At 31.7% G+C, this 26,632-nt stretch overlaps 1 protein-coding gene across 4 annotated transcripts in view; it reads left to right on the top strand.

The window, feature by feature from the left end:
* LOC145266480 (uncharacterized) overlaps positions 1–26,632 on the top strand; it is a 788,679-nt gene that overhangs the window by 723,203 nt on the left and 38,844 nt on the right. Inside the window, exon 9 of one of the 4 annotated variants that reach the window (XM_080122198.1) lies at positions 14,986–15,027. The exons of the other annotated variants lie outside the window; for them this stretch is intronic. Within the exon in view, the coding sequence (XP_079978324.1) occupies positions 14,986–15,027 (42 nt within the window). The remainder of the gene's footprint in view (positions 1–14,985; positions 15,028–26,632) is intronic. 4 annotated transcript variants of the gene reach the window in all.

Below are 26,632 nucleotides of genomic sequence, written 5' to 3'. Positions count from 1 at the left end.
TAAATCCTTAGACTATAAGCGACTTTTGTCTTGATGACAACACATCTGATATTTCGTTTTCGCGTGTTTCATTTGTTTTCCTTCAAGGTGAAATAATATTTTTAAATGAAACACGAACAAATTATGTAAAACTATTTTTCGATAAAAAGTGCTTCTATCGCGAAATATTATAATCTCATTTCATTTATTATATACATATATATATATATATATATATATATATATATATATATATACGTTTGTGTGTATATTTATTGACTTTGTTCTCGTCCCTTTTACAAAATCGACCTAACAATAGTGTTAGTTAGAATGAATGAGTCATCATGGAGAAACGAGTTAATATCTATTGACGTCACTGTAGTTTAACATAATCTTTTATTCGGTAAAGATTTTCAGTTTCATTTTTAAACGGCGTTACAATTGTTGGTGATTTGTACGTAACAACATGAACTCTGCTACATACACATCAAAAACCTTTTTAAATATGAAAATGAAAATGTCTAATCTTTCTGCTATAAATTCTGTACACGACAGTTAAATATTATATTAATAATCTTACATCGATATATAATTATAATGTTATGATGTTAAAAATAGACGAAAAAGAAAGCCGGGCACTGATGGAAGGAAACAATTTTCCAGTGTAATTTAGTCAAATCTAACTAATATTATAATATCAGCCCCTTTCAAGTTCATGATCACATAAAAGACCTAACACCCAAAATATGTGAACCTGATCTTACCCCGGCTGTACTATTAAAAAAGAGCTCCGCTGAGGTTGCTCCAGTTCTCTCCAAACTTTTCAACAAATGCCTTAACGAATTATGCTTTCCTGACTGTTGGAAAACTGCTTTTTGTGGTACCAGTTTACTAGAATTCTGTCGAAAGAACTGACCCATTAAATTATCGTCTTATTAGCCTTCCCCCTCTCTTTTCATGCTAAAATATTTGATTGATCAAACAGTTGCTAAACTTTTGTCTGACTAACAATATTGATTTAGGCAAGCCTGTTCTACTGCAGATATCATAACTGTAATCTTTGAACGTATATACCATGGATAGAGCAGGGGGGGGAAGGCCAGTAGCCCTAGATAGTTCTAAGACTTTTGTCAGGGTACGATATGATGCTCTTCTCATGAAGATCAGATCAATATTACTGGACGAATACTCAACATAATTAAATCCTTTCTAAATAAGAGAAGAATCCAGGTTGTCTTCGATGGTTGAACGTCTTAACAATCTGAAGTAAATACCGGTGTGCCTTGGACGTTTATTATTCCTGATATTCATAAATTACCTCCCTCAAAAAATAGTCTCTGAGATGGGTATATTTGGTTATGGCAACTATAACAGTTCTATAACAGGCACGACGGAGAAGGCGAATGAACACATATCCAAGACAATGACAGAAACACTATAAGCAGACCGCCAGTCTGTAGTCGAATGGAGTTCTTTTAATAACTACAAGAACCTTCTCAACCACCAATAGCTATGGCTAAATATACATTACCTGAAAGTACTTTGTTCCAACTCCTCGGCTTAATGTTCACAGAGAACACGGATTGGAACAAATACATCAAGGCTGCTGCGAGGAATGTGGGCTCTCTACCATGCTAGAAAGTTACGCCTGAAAATATCCTGCATTTCTACATGGTCACCATTTGCACATGTATGAAGTATTGTTGTCACATTTCTGCTGGTGCATCTGCTATTTGTCTCTCAGTGCTGGACAGGGTCCAAAAGAGAGTCGCCAACCTAATAGGTCCCTAAGTTGTAATCTTCGTTCCATCGACGAAATGTTGCATTCCTCATCGTGTTTTACAAGTATTTTGATGGTAGCTGCTCTGACGAGCTACAAGCCTTTGCACCCCTCGAAGTAAATACCTCCGACAAACCTGACAAGCAGCAAAGTCCCACCCCCACACAGTAGAGATCCATAGAGGTAAGTCTTCTACACTAATAGTTTCTTCCCCAGAACTGTAAGACTTTGGAATTCCCATCCGGGTTCTTGCTTCCCCAACTGTACCGACACGCAGAAGTTCAAGTGTAACGTGAACAGACATTTTGATACTCAATTCCCTACATAGCATCCCTACAACTTATATCCCTGATAGAAGTATCAAAGTGACACTGTGCCTTGTTTGAGGTGAAAATGTATAAAAGAATTAATAAATGAAATCCCTATTTAACAATCGTTTGTTTATGTAACAGCGGTTACTATTTTCTCTCTCCCTTTCTAATTGTTTCATTTTAAATTTCATTTAGTTTGAATATTTTACATATGAACATTGAATGTTCATTTATGTTAAGGTTCCATCAAAGATCCCCACTGTTTCAAATGACCATATTTTTCACAACAAGTTTTAACATATAATTAAAGTATAAAACATTAGCTGTCCCTTCTCAGTGTGCACTTGTGTCTTTTTTGTTACTTTAATTAATGAGTTATACGCCTGGAAATAATTTCTTTGGCGATTTTTGAATAAATGTAACAATATAATAATTAAAAATCCTGCTGATGGGTTTAAATATGAAATTCGATTAAAAATGAAAACACATGCCATTAATTGCTTTAGAATGTACATTTAGGATTAATAAAGTCAAATGAATAGAGATTTTACTTTACATATAAGAATATTTCATGTATCACTTGCTTATAATTAATCACATGGGTTAGTAAAAATGGGTTACTAAAAATGGGTTACTTAAAATGGGTTACTAAAAATGGGTTACTAAAAATAAAGTTCAGAATAAGTTAAGCAGTTTGGAGTAGTAAAATAAACCTCACGATACGTTTTAATAATGCATTAGTATTATTATTATTTTTACTATTATTATTATTTTAATAATAATAATAATAAGAAGAAGAAGAAGAAGAATAGTGATAGTAATAATAATAATATTAATAATAATAATAATAATATTAATAATAATAATAGTGTTAATAATAATAATAATGTTAATAATAATAATAATAGTGTCAATAATAATAATAATAATAATAATAATAATATAATAGTGATAGTAATAATAATAATAATAGTGATAGTAATAATAATAATAGTGTTAATAATAATAATAATAATAGTGTTAATAATAATAGTGATAGTAATAATAATAATAATAATAATAGTGATAGTAATAATAATAATAATAATAATGGTGATAGTAATAATAATAATAATAATAATAATAATAATAATAATAATAATAATAATAATAATAATAATAATGGTGATAGTAATAATAATAATTATGTAGAAATAGAAAAAAATGTGGTCGACTGCAGTTTTATGCCAAAATTCTTGTCATGTTCTGCACTTAATTTTAACAGCCTCAATATAGAAAAGTGGTTTTGGAATTGGTTAATTCCCGGATAATTTGGCTTTTTTTTTAAAGAATTAAATTAAAACGTTTATTTTCCCGAATTTATTTCATATTTATGTTCTGCTTTATTTCAATTTTAATTCGTCCGAAATTTATTTTATTTTTAAAGATTTTTCTAAATTAATCAATTCATCAATTAATTGTGTTTATTGTTTTCATCATTTAAACAGATTTATTACATTTTCTGTTCAAACCGATTTTTATTTCCTGTTTATTTGATTTTATTATTTAATGCACGGTTATTCATTTTTACTGTTTAGAGTCGTCGTGAAACGGTTGTAGCAAGTGAAGTAGGAAGTCTGTTTATATGTCTGCATTTTAATTTTATAAAAAACGGTTTTTTGTTTACAAGCTTATTTTGTTTTCGGAAACTCATTTTCTCCTGCAATGCTTTGAAGTGTTGTTGTAAGCCAGTGCTATTTTTTCTTTTTATTCTTTTCCATGTCAATTCTCGTGTATTTCTTGGTTGTTGTTTGGATATATATATATATATATATATATATATATATATATATATATATATATATATATATATATATATATATATGTGTATACTGTGGCGTCAAAATGAAGATCTCCACTTGTTATTAAAAAACGCAAATTTAAGCAAAATTGAATGTAACTGTTTGAACAACGTACGAGGGGCATGCAATAAGTAATGCCCCTGACCCACTTCCCGTTGTCTGATTTAGCTGAAATTTTGCATGTGCAATGATTTATATCTCTACAGGTTATGTGGCAAATTACAGCTATGAACTAATTGTGGTTTCTGTTTTACATGTGTTTGAAATAGAGCCTGTTGAATGTCGAGCAGTGATCCAATTTTTGTATTTGAAAGGACGCACACCAAACGAGACTTTTGATGAAATGAAAGAAACTTATGGTTATAATGCCCCATCATATGACCTTGTAAAACGCTGGCATCGTTAATTCAAACATGGCCGGAAGTCTGTGGAAACAGCTCCCAGACCTGGTCGCTCCCCTTCTGCCATTGATGAGGCATCTGTCCGTCAAGTTGAGGCTGCCATTTTGGAAGATTGGCGCATTACTATTCGCCAAATAGCCCAAGATGTCAAGATTAGTACAGGGTCTGTGAAAACTATCATTCATGACCATTTGCATATGCATAAGGTGTCTGCCAAATGGATTCCCAGGTTGCTCACACCATTCCAGAAGCGAGAACACGTCAAGTGCTCGAGGATGAATTTGGAGACGTGCTAACTTTTTCAAAAGACTGATTACACAGGATGAAACCTGGGTCCATCGCTATGATCCAGAGACCAAAGCCCAGCCAATGCAGTGGAAGCACTTGGACTAACCACCTCCGAAAAAGGCAAGGGCACAGCCCTCCGCTTGCAAGATCATGCTCAGTCTTCTGGGTCCAGGGCGGAGTAGTGATAACAGATTTCCTGGCAAAGGGTACGACAATTACAGGAGCCTATTATACTTCACTTTTGAGGAAATTAAGAGAAGCTATCAAAATCAAGAGGCGGGGCAAGATCAGCAAAGGTACCCTTCTCCTGCAGGAAAACACTCCGGTCCACAACTCGCATGTCGCCAGATCAGAAGCACAGGCGTGTGGTTATGAAATCCTCCCCCTCCTCCCTACTCTCCTGACCTTGCACCCTCTGATTTTCACCTCTTCCCAGCCATGAAGTTGTTTTTGAAAGGAAAACGTTTCCCAGATAATGCAGCCTTGATTTCTGAAATCACGTTGTGGTTAGAGAACCAACCGGGGGTGTTCTACAAAAACGGTCTCCAGCGCTGCACCAAACGATGGGAGAAATGCATAACTCTGGGTGGTTCCTATGTAAAGAAAGACTAATAATTGTGCCAAGTTTCGTTGCTCTACTACTATGGGAAGTGGGTCAGGTTACTTATTGCACATCCCTCATATATTTTATTTAATTCGCCTTTTATTCCTCTATAATATTTGACTTTTAATGGAAGTATCCTAGTGTTCACGTCAATTAAAAAAAAAACTAACTTTAAATCGAGAGGGTAAAAAGAAACTCCACACACTTGTAAAATGTTATTTAAATGTAACTTTAGAACATTAATACAACAAAAATACAACAGGAACGCAATTAACTAGTTAATATTAAGTAGCATAGCCTTTCTGCGATTTGACAGCCTGCAATCTTTTGGGCATTCCTTGTCTGCGGCAATACTCCGATGAAAGGGGATTCCACTACTTTTTAATTTCTGTGCCTTCCAGATGTCAAACTTTATCATTGCGTAGCTGTTGCTGTATGTAATGCCATATGTTTTCGATAGGATTGAGGATTGTGCAAGTCAATCCAAAGACGGCATATCATGCTCTTCAAGGGATCTCTTGACATTGCTGTATGAATGGGATCATTATCCTGCATGAAGATGGGATTATCCAAATTGCGACAAAAGTAGAAAATGCTCAACATGTTGATGTACTTAGTCGGAGTAATTTTACCTTGTAAGAAAACTACCTGGATCATTAGCATTAATAGCGCTCCACATCAAAACTGAACCTCCACAACTTTGCAGCGTTTAAACTGTGCGCTTAGGATTAAATTCTCCGTCCTTCCTTCGACGGACGTACTGCCTACCATAACTGCCTAGCCTATGGAACTTGCTGCCGTCGCCAAAAATCACTTTCGACTAACAGTAAGAATCATGATCTTCATTGCATCTGACGAAGTCCAGACGGCACTATCTGTTCTTTACACAACTCATTGGCTCGCAAATAAAATTTCTTCAATCTGTTCTTAACTGTAGAAAGAGAACACTTTTTAACAAGAATACACTATTTGTTGTATTTGGGGAGCCGTTCCAAATCTGTTTCTGAGACTTCAGATCTTGATAGCATTGTCTTCACTGTAAGCAATAACTCTGGGACGACCAGATTTGGGGGTATCATGAACACTTCCGGTGTTTTGGTGCGTTTGAACAGCTATTCGTGCCGTTTTCTCATCACATTTAAATCTGGGGTCGATTTCTTTATTGGATAAATCAGAAAAGTGAAGATTAATGAACTCCTGACGATCAGTAAGAGATAGTCAATGCCTGTGGACTTAATGATACGTTGTATAACCTGGAACAACAACAACAATTATTATTATAGATACTTAAAATAAAAGTCAAATATGAATTACTAAAATTATAGAGGAGCAAAAGACGAATCATATGAGGTATAGGGTGCTTAAACAATTTAATAATTTAGCTTAAATTTGCTTTCTTTTTGGCGCCACTGTATATATATATACATATATATATATATATATATATATATATATATATATATATATATATATATATATATATATAAGGAAGAAAAAAAGCCTATGTACTGTTTAGTATAAATATTTTTCGTTGTAGAATGAGGACTGTTGTGTGTGGCTTCTGTTATCATGTAACCTCTGTTATCCCCTTATGTACACACATATCTATTGCTGGGTTTTCTTTATTATTTGGAAAGTGTTATATATGTACACATGTATACTATGTGTACATATTTATTTTTGTACTTAATGAAACCTTCTGAAAATGTGGTCATTATATTTAACAAGAAAACCGTTTTTGGTGCATTTCTATATACAGTGTGTTAAGCGTGTATAAGACCAATGAACTGCGATGAAAACACATATTGCAAAAGAGAAATAAATCACCGTTAGTGGCAGAAAGTTATCGGACATATAGGTCAGTTGTCATATAGAGATATTGGCGCCTTCAGGCTGCTGGTCTATGCTCAGTTTGTTGTCAGGAAGAAATCAATACAAGATGTAAATATCCAAAATATCCTACTTTAATAGACAATTAAAAAGATACTATTTTAAAGCAATATATATATATATATATATATATATATATATATATATATATATATATATATATATATATATATTTATCTATATATATATATATATATATATTAAATTTATTTATACAAACATTAATGGCTACATATGTGCATACATGTTTCTGTAATCACCCGCGTTGGGGGGTTACGTCTTCAGGCCAAGAATTACCGTCGAAAACTGGTATTTCAATCAAAAACATTTTCCTAATTTGTTTGTAAAGTTAGAATGTAACACCCAGGTTACATTCTAACTTTACAAACAAAATAGGAAAATGTTTTTGATTGAAATACCAGTTTTCGACGGTAATTCTTGGCCTGAAGACGTAATCCCCCAACGCGGGTGATTACAGAAACATGTATGCACATATGTAGCCATTAATGTTTGTATAAATAAATTTAATATACCTGCTCTGTTCACTCATCGAGCACTCTTTGGTAGATACATGTTGTTTCATTGGATGTACTTCTAGGAAACTAAACTCTACTGGCTATATATATATATATATATATATATATATATATATATATATATATATATATATATATATATTAAAATCTCCGATTTGCATATACAGTGATATATAATGATGCATTGTGACCCAGAGATTTATGGTACTTGAATAACTTTCATGACTTAGCATTAGCAATGTTTCATGTCGTCTGGAAGTCTCAGATTACATCCTGGTTTTGCAATTATCTACCTACCTACATAAATATATACATATAGCGGAAAAAAATAATTCTTTTAAACCCTAAACGTCTTTTGCCATACTCATCAGGGTTCAACGATGGCATTTTCAAATAAAATGAATTAGCGTGTATATATATATATATATATATATATATATATATATATATATATATACTTATATATATGTACTAGCAAAAGTACCCATCGTTGACTAGGTTCAAAAACAGCCTACATAAAATGGCCTCTGATTTATGAAAGTATGATAGGTTATGAAAAGGAAGGGTTGTAAATTTGGGTTGAATTTGGGGGTATCAAAACCAAAGAAAAATATGATGAAAGTAAAAATAAAATAGATGAACCTCATAATTTATTATACCATACCTGTTTACACTGAAACACTTATCACAATGTGGATCTATATTAAAAAACCTTGTTAAACTTTGTGACATATTGCCATTTTATGGAGGTCAGGCGCGAACGAACACCCCATAATTTTATTATACCATATTTCTTCAAACTGTTTATCAAAGTATACTTACGCAGATAGATATCAAAAGTCTTTATTATATTAAAGTGTGTGCTTATTTCTCTTCTATTGAGGCCAGGCGCGAACGCAGATCCCACAATTTTTTATACCATCCTTATTTAAGTTAAAACATACTTATCAAAGTATTCTTATGTACATCTATATCAAAAACACTTGTAAACTTTTTTTTTTAATTTTTTAATTTTTTTATTTCCATACTTTGTGGACCAAGCGCGTACGCAGACCCCACAATTTTAATGAACAACCGTTCTGCCAGATCAAACATACCCATTCTTGTGTCGCGATACATCTTCTATCATTATATGTAATCAGTTTTGTAAAATAGTCTACCATATAGGAGCCTATTCATGACCAGAGACACACACACAGACATTCAGCTTTATATATATATATATATATATATATATATATAAACGGTATTTAATGAACAGCTTGATTCTTGGTTGACAAAATAAATTAAAATAATAAAATGATAAGGTATATTTCATACCTTACTTTGAAAAGCTATTTTGCAACGAATTTATACCTTACTTTGTAAAAGTTATTAAAATTGATAAATCCAAAATTAATACCTTACTTTGTAAAGTTATTAAAATTGATAAATCCAAATTTTATACCTTACTTTGTAAAGTTATTAAAATTGATAAATCCAAAATTTATACCTTACTTTGTAAAGTTATTAAAATTGATAAATCCAAAATTAATACCTTACTTTGTAAAGTTATTAAAATTGATAAATCCAAATTTTATACCTTACTTTGTAAAGTTATTAAAATTGATAAATCCAAAATTTATACGTTACTTTGTAAAGTTATTAAAATTGATAAATCCAAAATTTATACCTTACTTTGTAAAGTTATTAAAATTGATAAATCCAAACTTTATACCTGACTTTGTAAAGTTATTAAAATTGATAAATCCAAAATTTATACCTTACTTTGTAAAGTTATTAAAATTGATAAATCCAAAATTTATACGTTACTTTGTAAAGTTATTAAAATTGATAAACCAAAATTAAATGACGTTTCTGATTTTTTAAGATGATGATTTGTTATTTGTACTATCGGACTACCGTTCTCATATTTAGTGTGATTTTCACAACGTTTCGGTCGATGTAACCTCCGACCTTCTTCGGGTGTATCTTGTCGAACTCGGGAATGTTTCAGTCGAACACGGGAATTTGGACGGAATTTTGAACGGAACCCTTTATTACTTCACGGGGTAAGCGTGCTCTTGTTCTGTCAGCCATGACTGGATAGAGGTCCTAATAATTTTATATATTATATATAAATTTTTTTTTTGAATAATACTGGGCGCAGTGTCATTATTGTTAATTGTTTAGGTATTTTTTAGAGTTTCAAAATATATTTTTAAGGAGAAAATGTGAGATAACGAACAGAAACTAAAACACACTTTTAAAATAGCTTACTTCTTAACTTTAATGTAATGTTAAAATAACCGTAAATAAGGAAAACGAAACTTTATAAAGACGTCTTTCGGCCGACATTTTCCAAAATAAACGCCGGAAATGAGGGAGTCAACAACGTTTGTCATGGTCAAAAACTCAATTACTAGTAAAGATAGACAAAGATAAGAAAAAAAAAATTAAGTGGATTTTCCAGCGTGCTCTATATAAGATAGATAAAGTTTTATTTGTGTACGCTCCAGTGCAGACCTGGCACTACGGTAAATGTTCACCGATGGCAGACTGATGAATTTGTACGCACAATTGAAAAATGTGTAAGGGATAAAATCCTGGCGTTTAAGGCTGCAACTTTTGTGGGCCTTCAAAAATGTCTGACATATGTTAAGCTCTCGTATATTGGTGTTAAAAGGAGTTTTCACACGCCAACTAATATTTTGTGTTTGACGGTGAATGCCCTAGAAACTCACTTCTGATTAATGTTTAGTTTTAAAACGTGCAAACAAAGAAATGATTTGCGACGATTTGATTTTCTTTTATCGTAAATTGAACGTTTTAAAAGTGGTGGTAGAGTTCTTGTTGCTAGTGTTGTTGTGTGTGAGGGAGGGGGTGCTTAATTTGGAAAAGGAGGAAGGAGGTTGTTACTCGCAGATATTTATTCATTTATTTAACTTTTAATTATTACTCTTTTCTTTCGTTTCTTAGCCCTCTCCCCTATATCATTACATTATATATATAAACTTTCATCTAAAATTTCAAGTGTTTGGACCCAAAATTGACGAAGGAGTTTGGTAGAGTCTGCAAAGGTCAACTTTGTAAACTTTGACCTCTTGGCAGACAGATTTTTCGCCGCAAAACTGATTAAAAAGCTCGCTGCACGCCGGAATACCCTTTATGTAAAATTTAAAATGTTTAGACCAAAAAATTAGCTATACAGATTGCTAGAGACCGCAAAGGTCATTTTTTTAAGTTTGAAAGCCAAATTTTTTGCAAACAAAAAGATTAAAAAGCTTGCCATATGTCTGAATTCACTTTATGTAAAATTTCAAATGTTTAGACCAAAAATTGGTTGAGCAATTTGGTAGAGACCACAAAAGTCATTTTTTCCAATTTGACCCCAATTTTGACCCCTTAACATTTATTGTTTTAGGCTCAAATAAAATTATAAAGGTTGACCCATGTCCAAGTAACCTACATCTAAAATTTCAAGTAATTAGAGCCAAAATTAGCGGAGAAGTTTCGTAGAGTCATCAAAGGTCAAATCGTTGAACTCTCACGCCTTAGTAGCTAAAGTTCTGGTTGCAAGCCGATTAAAAATATTTTCCCAAATCTCAATACCCATTATGTCAAATCTCGAGTCTGTAGAACGAAAATTAACAGAGTTGTTTGGTAGGGAAATGTACACACAAAGACAGGAACACAGTCAGACACTTTCACTTTTATAGATATACTAGAAGTTTAGCTCGGCTTTGCTCGAGCCTTCTGTACTGTTCATAACTTTATGTGCACATATATATATATATATATATATATATATAGTAGAAATGGTAATTAATAAAAACTGAAGAAAGTGCTCAATACTGTTGTAAAGCAAATATGCGTTTTATTTTTTATTACCGTATCTTTCTGTTAAGTTACATTATTGTTTCAGCTACCCGGCCGTTTTTTTTTTTTTTGTTTTTTTTTGCCGTCTGTAGCTTCCTCAGATTTTTACTTTCTGTAAAAGTCTGAGAAAGCTACAGACGGCCAAAAAAAACGGCCGGGTAGCTGAAACAATAATGTAACTTAACAGAAAGATACGGTAATAAAAAATAAAACGTATATATATATATATATATATATATATATATATATATATATATATATATATATATATATATATATATTAAAAAGGTTTACTAATCTCCCGGTAACCTACATTTACAATTTCGAGTGTTTAGACCAAAAATTGCAAAGGTCAACTCTTTAAACTTTCACCTCTCAGCAGCCAAATTTTCGCCCCAAAACAGATTAAAAAGCTTGCTACATGTATGAATACTCTTTATGTAAAATTGAAAATGTTTACACAAAAAATTGCTTCATTAGTTTACTAGAGACTTCAAAGTAATTTAATACAGACCGTAGAAGTCAAGTTTTTTAAAACTTTGACCACAATTTTAACTCCTTAACATTTATTGTTTTGGGCTGAAATCAAATTAAAAAGGTTGATCCATGTCCAAGTCACCTACGTCTAAAATTACAAGTGTTTAGCCCCAGAATTGGCTGAGGTGTTTAGTAGAGTTTTTAAAGGTCAAATAGTTGAACTTTGATTTCTTGACAGCTAAATTTCTGGCGGAAAATGAATTAAAAAATTCTCCCAGATCTCAAGACCCATAATGTCAAATCTCGAGTCTGTAAATTGAAAATTGACAGAGTAAGTTTGATAGAAAAATGTACACACGCATGCGCAGAAAATGTTACTTTTATAGATGTACTAGCAGTTCAGCCCGGCTTTGCTCGGGCCATATGTACTGTTCATCACTTTATGTGCATATGTATTAAAAAGTGTGAATATGTACGGTAATGCCTTTCTATATAATAGGATTTATTAACTACCATAGAAAACAGTTTGTAGAGACTTCAGAGGTCGAATTTTTTTAAACATTGGCCCCAATTTGGGACCCTTTAACATTTATTGGTTTGGGCTCAAATTAAATTAAAATGTTTGACTCATGTCCAAGTAACTTACATCTACAATTTCAAGTGTTTAGACCCAAAATTAACTTGATAGTTTGCTACAGACCGCAAAATAGAATCTTTGGAACTTTGACCCATTGGAAGCAAACTCTTCAGTAAAAAACGATTAAATAGCTTTCCCTATGTCTGAATACACTTTGTATTAAATTTAAAATATCTAGACCAGAAATTGGCAGAGTAATTTGGTAGATACAGCAGATATCAATTTTTTAAAATTTTGACCCCAATTATGACCCCTTAACATTTATTATTTTGGGCTCAAATCAAATTATAAAGTTTGATCCAAGTAATCATCATCTAAAATTTCAATTTTCAAAGGAGTTTCGTAGAGTTCTTTAAGGTCAAAATTTCAATATCCATTATGTCAAATCTCGAGTCTATAGAGCGAAAATTGACAGTTATTTGGTAGGAAAATATACACAGACAAGCACACACACACACGCACGCACACACACACACACACACACACACACACACACACACACACACACATATATATATATATATATATATATATATATATATATATATATATATGAGTATCATTACAAAAACCGTAATATGGGATTAATCTACAGCCATAATTTGTTATACTCCCACAATTTGGGGACTTCATACCACACTACAAACCAAGTGCGACTAAGAATGTTGGTAAATGAATACCTTACAATTGAAAATATTTTACTTCATCGTCTGGTACGTAACAATGTTCTGCTACAAGACTGCATTGTCATAGCCTTTAAACACAATTACTACAACGTAGAGTGATTTAAACAAATTACCACATCCGATGTTTTGTTAATTTTTCAGTATATGATCTTACACGTCTTTCCTTGCCGCTAAATAAATCATAGACACGAATAGATGTTCCTAATAAACTGGAATGTAAAACGAATGTGGAGAGAAAAAATATATTAAGTATTCAATATATATATATATATATATATATATATATATATATATATATATATATATATATATTGAATTTATCGTTGCAGAGTGCTTAATTAATTATGAATATTACATTTATATATTATGTTATATTTAGAATTTTTTAAAAAAAGTAATACATCCTATTTTTTAACTAAAAAAAATTAAAGTTACAAAAATGGGAGTATTTTTACAATAATTCACATAAAGAAACATATATGCTATATATGCACACGTTTTAAAAATTAACTAATTCTCGTAACTTGGGCTTGACCTTTACTTCTGATCTGAAATGGAACACGTACATCAAGTCTGTTGCCAAGGTCGCTGGAAAGATGGCGGGATCCTTCTACCGCTCCAGAAGATATCTCACTACTGATGCAATTCTCTATCTATATAAAAGCCAAGTACGCCCAAGGATGGAATACTGTTGCCATATCTGGGCAGGAGCTGCTAAAAACAGCCTATCCTGCCTTGACAGAGTACAAAATAGACTTCGTGTCTTAGTGGGGGATGCCCTTTTCTCTACCCTGCAACCTCTCTCCCAACAGAAGAGACGTTGCGAGCCTGTCCTTGTTTTATCGTTATTTCCATGGCAGATGCTCGTCTGAACTCCAATCTCTGGTCCCTCCTCGCCAATCTTTCACGAAAAACACCCGTCTAGCTGAATCCACTGTGAAAAATTTCCCCCACTCTATATCTGTGCCTAAATCAAAACGCGGATTCCATGAACAAAGCTTCTTTCTTAGAACTGCACGCCTGTGGAACTCTGTTCCGTCTGCCTGCTTCCCTCCGGACTACAACTTGAATGTCTTCAAGTCCAATGTTAACAAATTCCTAATGAACCGCCCCCCTTAAGTAAACACTTCAGCCAATCTCCTCACTAACTTAATGTACTTGCAATAACCCTTATCCCTGAGTGGCTTCCGGGCCTTGATAAGTGGTGATCACTGTGTAAAAAAAAACAAAAAAAAAACTTATCCTGAGTTATTGCCTATCGCTCTCACTCTTTCTCGCTGACCTCTTGCCCTCTTACTGTCTCTCTCTTTTTTTTCTCCGTCTCTTTGTATTTTTGTCACAGTCAAATATAATGGCACTAGCTATTAAATTCAAGATTGAAAAGAGTATCAAGACAAGTAATAGCACTCTTTAATCAGGAATTGCTGACCGTACACGTAGGTAAAAAATATACTAGTTTGTGATTTTGTTTTTTTTAATTTGCATTTTTGGCTTACATTTTTATGATACCAACAACTTTATCGTAACTCAATAGCTTACCCAACGCGTCACAAATTTTTATCATATATATATATATATATATATATATATATATATATATATATATATATATATCGAAATTGTAAATATTTACATTATTAAAATATATATTTTTTTATGATTTATTAGATGAATGTGCTTTTTCTCTTTACTAACAGGCTCAAAACCATATAAGGAACTTGGTTCAAAGGTTCAAAGAAGTATGTTCAATTTATCACTTTCGGGCTTATTAGACTGTTTTTGAAAACAAATGTTATGTTGTCATAAATATTAGCGTATGTATTAGCATCCAATTTGCACCGAAATAGTTTGTGGTTAAAAACGAAATGTTTTATAGTAGTTTCACTGATCCTCTTAGTGCATTTCATTAGACTCCTCACGTGTTAAACATATTTCAATGCTCTATTTCATCTTCCTTATTTACGGGTACTGTCAACAAAAATTGTGTTTCTATGTGACTTATTGTTTTTATGTCTTGTCTTATTTTAGCATCAGTTTAAATACCTTCGTATCTACAATTAATTAAAGATTGGAGTATCGATTAACGTACTATTCCTAGAGATGTACATAAAATTTGATTCGCAAAAAATTGGACTAAAAATACAACAAAAGAATGAACTTATTTATAAAGAACACACAATGGATGCTATTTAAAAGAACTAACGTCACTGATTTTCCTAGATGAATTTAAATCTAATACTTAAAATCTATACATACAAATACATATATACATGTATATATATATATATATATATATACAAATACAAGTACATATACAAATACAAAAAAATACTGTATATATACATAATGAAATTATTGACAATATGAGATAAATATAAGTATACATGAATTTATTTGTCAGTTCAATAAGTAAAACCATCAACACTCTATATACCTAGACATTTTCAAGCCTAACACTTCTCATCAGAAGAGGAGAAAGGAGCTAGAGTAATCTAGATATGGGAAATGCCACATCTAGCTTAAAGTACATTAGGAAGGATGTAAATATATAAACATGAAAATAAACATAGAAGAAAATATAAAGGAATTCTAAGAGGGAGGCAGAGAGGAGGGGAAATCGTGTAACAGCGAAAAGGGGAAGGAAAGGTTAAAGAGCAATTACAGGAGGAGAGGTAAGGGTGGTTCTTTCACAAGAAAAATATGCTTATTTCGACCTCTCTAGTGAGTTATTCTTAGTCACAGTGGTGCTTGGGGAGAAGCATATAAGCAGTAGCAATAGGGTAGGTTAGGGGTGCTAGTAGGTGCGTAAAGTGACGAGAGGCGTATGCTCTTATTTATATATCGATGTCAGAATCTTAAAAGTCGGCAAGTGTATTGGCTATGATTAGCCTTTGGGGAAGATAGAATTTAAAATTTGAATCTAGGGTAACTAAATAAACGGCATGTATTAAAGAGTTAAGCTAAACTCAAAGAAGTCGATATGGTTGAGAAATGGCAAAATGGCGGTTTACGGTAATACGCGTGGAGAGAAATCCAGAGATCTGGGTTTCTGTAACGTTTAAAATTTAATTGCGGTTTGTTCAAGCGGGGGAATCGAAACGCAGATGCAGTGCTCTAATATAGTGCTCAGAAATGGAAAGACATTGTTAGTGCAACATTGGTTATGTAGATATATGAGATTGATAAGCAGAATCAATTGGTTTGATGAAATGAAGTTAATTGTTGTTTAAATGCATTTAGCATTTTTACTTTTATGAATAGATGTTATTATTGTCTGAGCTAAGTTGGGTATGGTGGGAAATAAATTTTTATAGAATGTTTGTTGTATATATGCGGGTGTTTAAAGAAGTTTTTAACGATTAAAAACTGCTAGAAATGTCTGTTTTTTATATTATTGTATAAGAGTTAAACCATATATTTTTTCTTCTAAGTATGTTTCCTTGTTGATGGTTATAGCAAGCCAAAGTCCCCAAATAAATTCTTCAGTTCATTGGTTGTCTTGTTGTATAATTTAGGTCTAACTCTTGTGTGTTGTGTCGGTATAAACTGCCCTACAGATCTCTATCTTTGAATTTAGATCTCAACTAATGCAGGGAAAATAATCCAAAGAGATCAGTAATCTGGGCCTAGTCAGAAGCTCCTCTTTATCAGTATATCGAAGGTTTCAGGGTTGTCCATTCTGGTACAAAGGTTAAAAGGAAATATAGAAGGGGTTTTCTTGGTAGAAGAATTAATTTCGCATTCAGAAGGATCCGAGTTCTTTTTAGCTAGGATAAGTGTTTTATTTAATAGGATTGGAAATATTGATAACTAGCATCGTTGCCCGGCGTTGCCTGGGTGTTTGGGGGTGTATGATGAGCAAAAAAAAAGTCAATGTTTTTCACTTTGACCCCTTTTATGACCCCTTAAAATTTATAGTTTTTGGCTCCAATTGAGTTATTAAGTTAGATCCATGTCCAAGGAATCTATATCTAAAATTTCAAGTGTTTATACGCCAAATTGTCGGAGGAGTTTGGTAGAGTTTTGAAAGGTCAAATCGTTGAACTTTGACCCCTTAACAGCCAAATGTCTGGCCGAAAATCAATCTCAGTACCCTGTATATCAAATTTCGAGTGTGTAGACTTAAAATTGACAGAGTTATTGCGTAGGGAAATGTACACAGACACGCAGACAGCCAGACAGATACTTTCACTTTTATAGATATATAGATATGTCGAATTATATGAAGTTAAAACTAGTTTTATCTTTAAAATTCAAGAAGCAGTCTACTACATTGACGGATGATTGACAAAGTGAAAATCGGAGTTTTAGAACTAATTCTATCTAGGATTCTTTTACTAATTTTCCCCAGTTCTGATTTGAAGGGATATATTTAGTTTGATAGAGGAGTTGGTATTGAACTATTCCGTAAACATATTGTAATGCTCTATTTCATCTTCCTTATTGGAAGGGAAAATGTGAATGTAGCTGATGTCAGGATTTCTGTATAATTCATAATATTCTTGGTGTTATAGGGACTGTAGCTTTGTTATTAATAAGGTCTAATGTGTACGGGGGAGATTTTATAAGATTTATTTTACTCTGTAAATTTGTATAGGGTGACTAGTCCAGTTTGTAAAAATTCTTGGTTTCCTCAGCAGGGACAAATTATGCTAATTTAATTTTAATTTTACAAAATCGTTCATTTTTTACTTTTAAGTTTGGATGTTACTTGTTTTTCTTAAACTAAATTATTTGACTAGATTTAATGAGGCTTTTTCAAATTCTTCTAAATGTTCGTTATGCTTGGTAAAAGATGTTGGCTTTAGGCTGTCTTTCAGATTTTTTCATTATATTCAGAGAGAGTATTTGGGAATCAGTATGAGTAGGTAGATTTAGGGTTGCAGGAATTATCTCACATTATAAATAAATTTAATAATTGTAAAATGAATTTGGGAAGATAAGGATCTTTGGAAAGGAATGGGCTGTTTTTAATTGAGAGGTAGTATTCCTTATTAGACATATTAGGATAAGTAGATAAAGCTTAAGAGAGTGTATAAATGACTTTAAAGAGTATGAACAATTAGAGATACACATATAAGAAGCTCAACATATGGGGTGGAGCATAAACATAGAATAAAATTATAAACAAATAACATAAATATAGGTAGGTATGAATTTATTAATCACTTCAATAAGGAAAAATAACCTAATGGAAAAGGGGTTTATAAACAATATTTATACCAATATATTTCAAATTATGCTTCTCATCAGACGGTTACAGATATGGAGAAATGCGACGTCCAGCTCGGAGTACAATAGGAAGGAAATGTAAAAATAAAAATAAGATAAACATAAAATCTAACAAATAAATAAGGATAATAATAAACATACAAATAAAAATAAAAACATGGAATGAAGATGGAAGAAGAGCATACGGTGAAGTGGATTTGCCGGAATATAAGATAGGTGTTACTTTTTTATACTAAAACGGAGGTTAGGGTTAGTCACTAAGATGGGGTGCATATAGAAAGAGGACTGCATTTGGGAGATAATATCCATTCATAAATTAGGTCCAGGCTATATATTGATAATATCCATTCATAAATTAGGTCCAGGTTGTATATTGATTATATCCATTCATAAATTAGGTCCAGGTTGTATATTGATAATATCCATTCATAAATTATGTTCAGGTTGTATATTGATAATATCCATTCATAAATTATGTCCAGGTTTTATATTGATAATATCCATTCATAAATTAGGTCATGGTTGTATATTGATAATATTCATTCATAAATTATGTCCAGGTTGTATATTGATAATATCCATTCATAAATTAGGTCCAGGTTGTATATTGATAAAGATGCTGAGATGAAATGTTTCTTTAGGATTTAAATCCAGGATTTAGTTGCAGGAAACTTTCAGAGTAGAGATGCAAGATTGTCTCCGAGGTCAACGTAAATCACACGAGTTTATGAAAAATCATAGACGTTAATATTTAGATGAACAAAATAATCTCCGACGGCTTAAGAAAGGTAAGATATTTAACACGCGACTTTAGGGGTAAAATGTGTAAAATCGATTGAAAACTAGATAAAATAATTTCCCATTGAAAGAAAATATAAAGAATTCAAAGAAGGAGACAGAGCAGAAGAAAAACGAGAAACGGCGAAGAGGTAAAATTAAGGACTAAGGGTAATTAGTTCTGCATCTTAAACTGTTCTTTTGCGGAGCTATACATGAATAACGCAATGAGTTGGGGTACAGCTGGATAATATATCTATGCAAGGTTGCTGCTAAAGTAAACTCTCCTTAATATAATGGTTATAAGATGCTATCCTAAACTCTAACATATATTTATAGCAACTAAGCTACGTAAGGGCTTCCGGTTTAATTCCTATAGGGATTCGTTAGGCTAAAATGAACAATTATTCCATACAATGATGAAACGTGGAAGCCTTTTATGTAGCTTAATTGCTCTAACAATATTTTTACAGATTACCATATATATATATATATATATATATATATATATATATATATATATATATATTGTAAAATATTATTTTCATAAACTCCAAAACAGTGGAAAAAAGACGAAGTACAACAAAGGCCTACCTTAAAATTCAATACAAATTTTATGAGTCCCTTGTTTAAAAAATTTCCTTGTTAAAAAAGAATGCCCATTTTGCCTCTGAATAGAACTGCTAACAACATTGAAAGGTGATAGTCTTTTATCTTCAACAGAAACTGGATACAGGTGGATCTTTCTTCGAAGATCGGTGATTACAGGCGTTGAATGGAGTGGTGAAAGGATTCAATTCTCGTTTTCAGTCGACATTACACAAGCACATAATTAATATTCGGTAGACACATAAAATAATAAGCGAGCCTACATATTTAAACTTAAAATAAAGTCTCAAGGTGACAAATATAATAAAATCAAGGAGACGAAGGTTAAAGGAGCTCAAATACCTCATATGCGGAGCGTGAGTTCTTCTCAACTCTTTTCTGAAACTGAAAAAATGCATGCAAAAACCCGCTAAAGCGAATCGGTCCGCGATAAATAAATCGACCCATTTGATTGGTCTAAAACAAAGGTAGTGAGAGGCACGTTGTTATAGTAGAGTTTCTGACAATATATATATATATATATATATATATATATATGATTGCAACGTCTTGTCAGACGAGCGCTACTCCCTCAGACAATTAAAGTACATAAGGCCAAAAAATGACTTCCATCGCCACAGAACCATTTTTATAGACAAATGCCTGAGGGAGTATCTATACACAGATGATGTTACAGAGTCTTAGCTTTGTATGTCAGCTAAGTCTCTAGGTTCAAAATGTTGAGATCCAACAACAAGCAAGAACAAGCTAGCCAGCAACAAGTTAATCTACAGACCAGCTTAATGCGGGTACTGGTCTCCCGCTTTATGTTTTTAAAATCAGAGATTATATATATATATATATATATGAATAAAAAAGAATACGAGAAGTATAAAAGCTTATAACTTTTCTTTATTCGTTTTCATTTGGTGACGTGCAGGAATACAAAATAATATTATGAAAAAAAAATTAAAAAACTTTTTTATAAGCACATTATTTTCGACCGATCCTTCAGTCTTCATCGGTGTAGTGAATGTATCGGTCGAAAATTATGTACTTATAAAAAAAGTTTTTTAATTTTTTTTCATAATATTATTTTGTATTCCTGCACGTCACCAATTGAAAACGAATAAAGAAAAGTTATAAGCTTTTATACTTTTCGCATTCTTTTTTATTCATATATATACTTTCTAAGGAATACACGTGGATACAACATGCAATTATATATATATATATATATATATATATATATATATATATATCATTCAACCACGGTAGTGGTTGAATATATGCTTAAGTCCGAAATTGAATGAATCGAGACACATTCAAACCCCCACCACTAATTCTGTTCGCAACCAAATTTCAAACAGGTTATATAGTTGGATAGAACACCTCATTAGCTACATTTTGAAAAAAAAATTTCGAAAATTGGTTCAGTAGAAAAAAAGTTACAACAAAATATGTGGGTTCACAAACAGGAGAGTAAGTACATAAGTGACTAACACTTTTTTTATTTTGCATAACTTTTTTTGTATATAAATATTTTTTACTGCGATTTTGCCAATATGACATGTTAGCGTAACGGTTAGAGTACCGGGGGTTGGTGGAAAGATTTTAGGTTCAATCCCGTGTATCGTTTTTTTTATAATTAAAAAACCGAACTTTTTTTTAATAACTATTTTTTTTAACGCTCCTTATGATTTTATAGCAAAAAATGGTGAATTTATCGATAATTAGTGAATTTATCGATATTAGTGAATTCTATGATATACATATTCTTTGAATGAACTCAAAGTTTTCGTTATCACATTTGATGAAAAATGTAGTCCCATTTTGGCAATGCGTCTGACCAATGATGCTTTTGAACCCGCGACCAGCACTGCGATGTCATCAGCATCAGCCTGGGCATAAATATTCCTACTTTTAACTCCTTTAAAAGAGTATTCAGCATACAGTTCCATAGTAAAGGTGATAAAATCCCACTTTGGGGATTCCATTTAACTACTTCCCTTTTAACAGTTGCCCTCAGTAGTTCTACTTGAACTGTTCTGTGTCTCACCATATACTCAATTCATCGGATGAGTACTGGTGGCACATTGAGTTCTCGTAGCGACTTGAACATACTACTGAAGGGTATGTTGTCAAAAGCTCCAACGATATCTAAAAAGACACCGAGTGCCATCTTCTTTTTTGTTAGTTTACGCTCTATACAGATCACGAATTCATGAACCGCGGTCTCGGTAGAGACCCTGGCTCGGAACTACTGTGATTGAATGATAAATATTGCATAAATGTGTGTTTGAGAGCTATTTTTTGACAATCATTAATAAATATTATAAATTTATATATTAATACAATAGCAATGCCTGGAAAAATCATGGATTATATGGAAAAATGCGCGCATGAAAAGTAATATTCTTAAGATTTTATAAAACCTGGAAAAGTAAAGGACAAGAAATTCAACCTGGAAAAGTAAAGAACAAGATATTCTAGTAAAGTAAAAAATAAGAATTTTTTAGACTTAAAATATTGCAGCTAAAAATAAAATTTAAATATTGATAAATATTTTATTTATTATTTGCATATGTTGTTGTTTATTGTTGAGTTAGAAAGGGTGTCAGTCGCTGGATTGAACTTCCCTATTATTTGCATATATTTATGTAGTGAAAATTGTTTGAATAAAATTAATTCATTAGTTAGTTAGTTAGTAGATGGAATTAATAATTTTATAATTTGCATAAAAATTAATAATTTTCTTATATCATAATCAGGATCATTTAATTCATTTTTATGTAAATTATAAAATTATTAATTCCATCTACTAACTAACTAATGAATTAATTTTATTCAAACAATTTTCACTACATAAATATATGCAAATAATAGGGGGGAAATAAGTTCAATCCAGCGACTGACACCCGTTCTAACTCAACAATAAACAACAACATATGCAAATAATAAATAAAATATTTATCAATATTCAAATTTTATTTTTAGCTGCAATATTTTAAGTCTAAAAAATTCTTATTTTTTACTTTACTAGAATATCTTGTTCTTTACTTTTCCAGGTTGAATTTCTTGTCCTTTACTTTTCCAGGTTTAATAAAATCTCAAGAATATTACTTTTCATGCGCGCATTTTTCCATATAATATAATTATGTATGCGTAAATATATTTGTTTAAGAAATTTTGTCTACCAAATTGCCCTGTCAGTATTTGGTCGAATATCCAGGGTATTCGAACCCATGCGAAATTATATATTAGGGTTTTAGCCGGGGAAAATCGGTGCAAACTGTGAAAGCTAAAAAGAATTAGAATTTTCCAAGTGAAGGTCAAACGACGGCATTACGAATATGCATGCGTAACATAAAATGTTTTCATTTTTAGCCTTGCAGAAAACATATCTTAATAGCTCAAGTATTAACACCAAATGGAAAAGTAAATCGTAAGCTAAATGGTTTGGTTTCGATTCTTATTGGTGGCGCACGAGTCAATTTTTAAAAAAATTTTCAATCATTATTATATATTGGTTCCAATATAATCTATATAATTATAAAACTCAAATGACCTTGTAACGAGTGATGTAACCCACTTTCCGGTTTACGACATCCGGTTGCGAATGCGCGCATAAACATTAACCCATAACAACGTAAACAAATAAACATAAATCGCTTCTTTTGCAGATTTTGACCTGCGCACTGAAATATTAACGCTATTATTTCGAAATTATTATTTAACATGGGAAGAGTAAGGGTGTTTTGCAACAATTCTTTATTACAACTATACTGTCGCTATTTTCTTACAACTAAAGAACTTTAACCCGTTGACAGACATAAGAACAATTGTAATAAAGCCAAGACTACTACAACTACTACTCTCTATCCGTTCTTTTCCTTCCTTCCTTCCTTCCTTCCTTCTTTTTTATTTTTTGTTTACATTTCTAGATACAAAATAGTTGTCTGAGAACGGTGAATTTGTTGACACATTTACTAATCTGTTTCCATATAAGTTTTATTTTATTTTATTTATTTAGGTTTTATTTTTTTGCTTCAGGTTTTATTAATTATTTGTTTTTAGATTTTAAGTTTCTATAACTTGGTTGAAGGATTCCAATATGGGTTTTTCATTCTTATATTTCTCATCGGTGTGCGTTTTTGCTGTTAAATGAATTTCGTCGGCGTTCGATTCGTATGAAAATCATGTTTAATTTTCGATGTTGAGCGATTATATAGGTAACTTTACACGAATAGGGAGATTTTTTTTTTCATGTTTGAGTGATCCGTCCGTGATTTTTCATTTTAATATACTTTCATAGAAATGTTTCTGTTATGTAAAAAAAAAAATATTTTCTATACGTCACAAGTGTCACATGAATTCCATAGCTAATATAAGATACTGACCCAACGGGCCACGGGTAGTCTAGTATAATAATAAATACGAAATCTGCATTAATAAAAAATATCACATTTAAGCGAATTTTACGACCGTGCAATGCCGGGCGGCCTGCTGTATATATATATATATATATATATATATATATATATATATATATATATATATATATATATATATATATAATTATAAAACACAAATGACCTTGTAACGGGTGTGGTAACCCCACATCCGGTTTACGAGTTCCGGCTGCGCATGCTTACATAAACAGAAACCCATAACAGCGTAAACAAATAAACACAAATCCTTACTTTTGCAGAATTTGACTTGCTCACTAAAATATTTGCATAATTATTTAGAACTTATTATTTAACATGGGAAGGGTGGGCATGTTTTGCAACTATTCTGTATTACAACTCTACTGTCGCAATTTTCTTACAAATAAATAAACTTTAACCCGTTAACAACAATTTACAACGACGATTCACCCACCGTCTTTCTTCTTTTTTTTTTGTTAATTTATTTTTCTATTTTTAATACACTTTTCTTAAAAAACATTCATACATTTTCTTCTATACTACCAGCATAAATAAATAACCCCGAAAATATGTTTTTTTTAATTTGCGTTACAAATAAATACTCAACGCGACAATAAAACGTATTGTTTTAATGTGTATGTCTTCAACGTCCAAATTGTTTTTTTTTTCGCGTTTAAATTATCCAAATAAACAATTGCTAATACTTTCTGTTTTTTTTTTTACATCGTTCATTTCCGTATTACGTTTAAGTTATTTTGACGCAATTTTTTTACAAATAAATATACTTTAACCCGTTGACAACCATAAGAGCATTTTACAACAGCGATTTACCCACCGCCTTCCTTTTTTTACATTTTCTCCTCCATTTTTTAATACACTTGGAACTTTTTTATCTACACTCTTAACTAAATAAATCCGAAAACATTTTTTTAAGTTACATTTTATTTTCATTTTCTATTTAAAAAAAACATTCTTGACATGGGGGGGGTGCTGTTAACTATTCTGTACTTTCAACTAACAATTTCATTTAAAAAAGATATATAAAAAATGTGAAGTATTATGGTATCTGTTCAGTGCACATGTACCTATAAGTATGGCAAACCACTTATAATTCAATGCCTGTAAGTTTTTTTTTTTCAAAAATAAACAATTATAAACAGAAAGACTCATAGAAATCTATCGATATTCATTTTTCATTTTAATATACTTTCATACAAATGTTTCTGTTCTGACACAAAAAAATGTTCTTTACGTCACAAGTGTCACGCTCATACATTGATTCCATAGCTAATATAACGGGTCACGGATAGTCTAGTACATATATATATATATATATATATATATATATATATATATATATATATATATATATATATATATATATATATATATATATGGGGGTACGTATAACAATCATAGTGGTATATATACACGTTATATTTATATATATATTCTTTTTAAAATATAATTATCCACTGACACGTGTTGCGTCGTCCACGACTCATCAGAGTGGTTGAGTTTAGGGAGATTCGAAATCGGGACCCGGTGATAAGAAGCTTTTACCGAAACTTATTTAATGAATTCAACTATTATATGGAAGCGCATTTTACCTAAATGCGAGTGGGAATTAAAGGGAAATTTATCCGCCACACGTATTTAGGTAAAATGCGCTTCCATATAAATAATTGAATTCATTCAATAAGTATTGCTAACAAAAACAAACACACAACATCAATCTATATAAATATATATATATGTGTGTGTGTGTGTGTGTGTGTGTGTTTGTGCGTGTGTGTGCGCGCACGCGTGTGTGTGTGTGGAAATAACTACAGCAGATCTTACATTTAAAAGCTATAAATCCATGCTTGAAATCTGACAAGGCGTCGTGGCTCATTAATGAAATGCTACACGGCTGATAATGTAATCGTGAGTTTTATCCTTGTTGATTGTTATAGCCTTTTTAGGTCACTAGTTATAACGAAAAGTTTTAATCGTGGGTGAACTATCTATCAGCTAGTGTATACGGACCCAGTAAATGGATGTAGTATGTTAAACAGAAGTCATTCGCAATTGTACAAAATATGATTCTCTTATTATTTAGGTCTGTAATAGTTTTCAGAAGTTTCTCTCAAATGTGTTTATGTCATTCTTCTGGCTTTAGGCAAAAAAGACACAAGCAAAAATCAACAAACACGCAAGCTTTTGGTGAACAGTGATTAGATTGGAAAACAGGTGATCAGCACAGCGCATTTATCCCAACAACGTTTAACAAAACGAAAAGGAACAATATTTAAATGACAGCAGCGAGTATAAAATT

Source organism: Euprymna scolopes, chromosome 41, assembly GCF_053919585.1.
Source record: "Euprymna scolopes isolate OS-2025 chromosome 41, ASM5391958v1, whole genome shotgun sequence".
NCBI lineage: Eukaryota > Metazoa > Mollusca > Cephalopoda > Sepiida > Sepiolidae > Euprymna > Euprymna scolopes.
The sequence above is the reverse complement of the archived record's forward strand: the minus strand, read 5'-3'. Positions and strand labels throughout refer to the sequence as shown.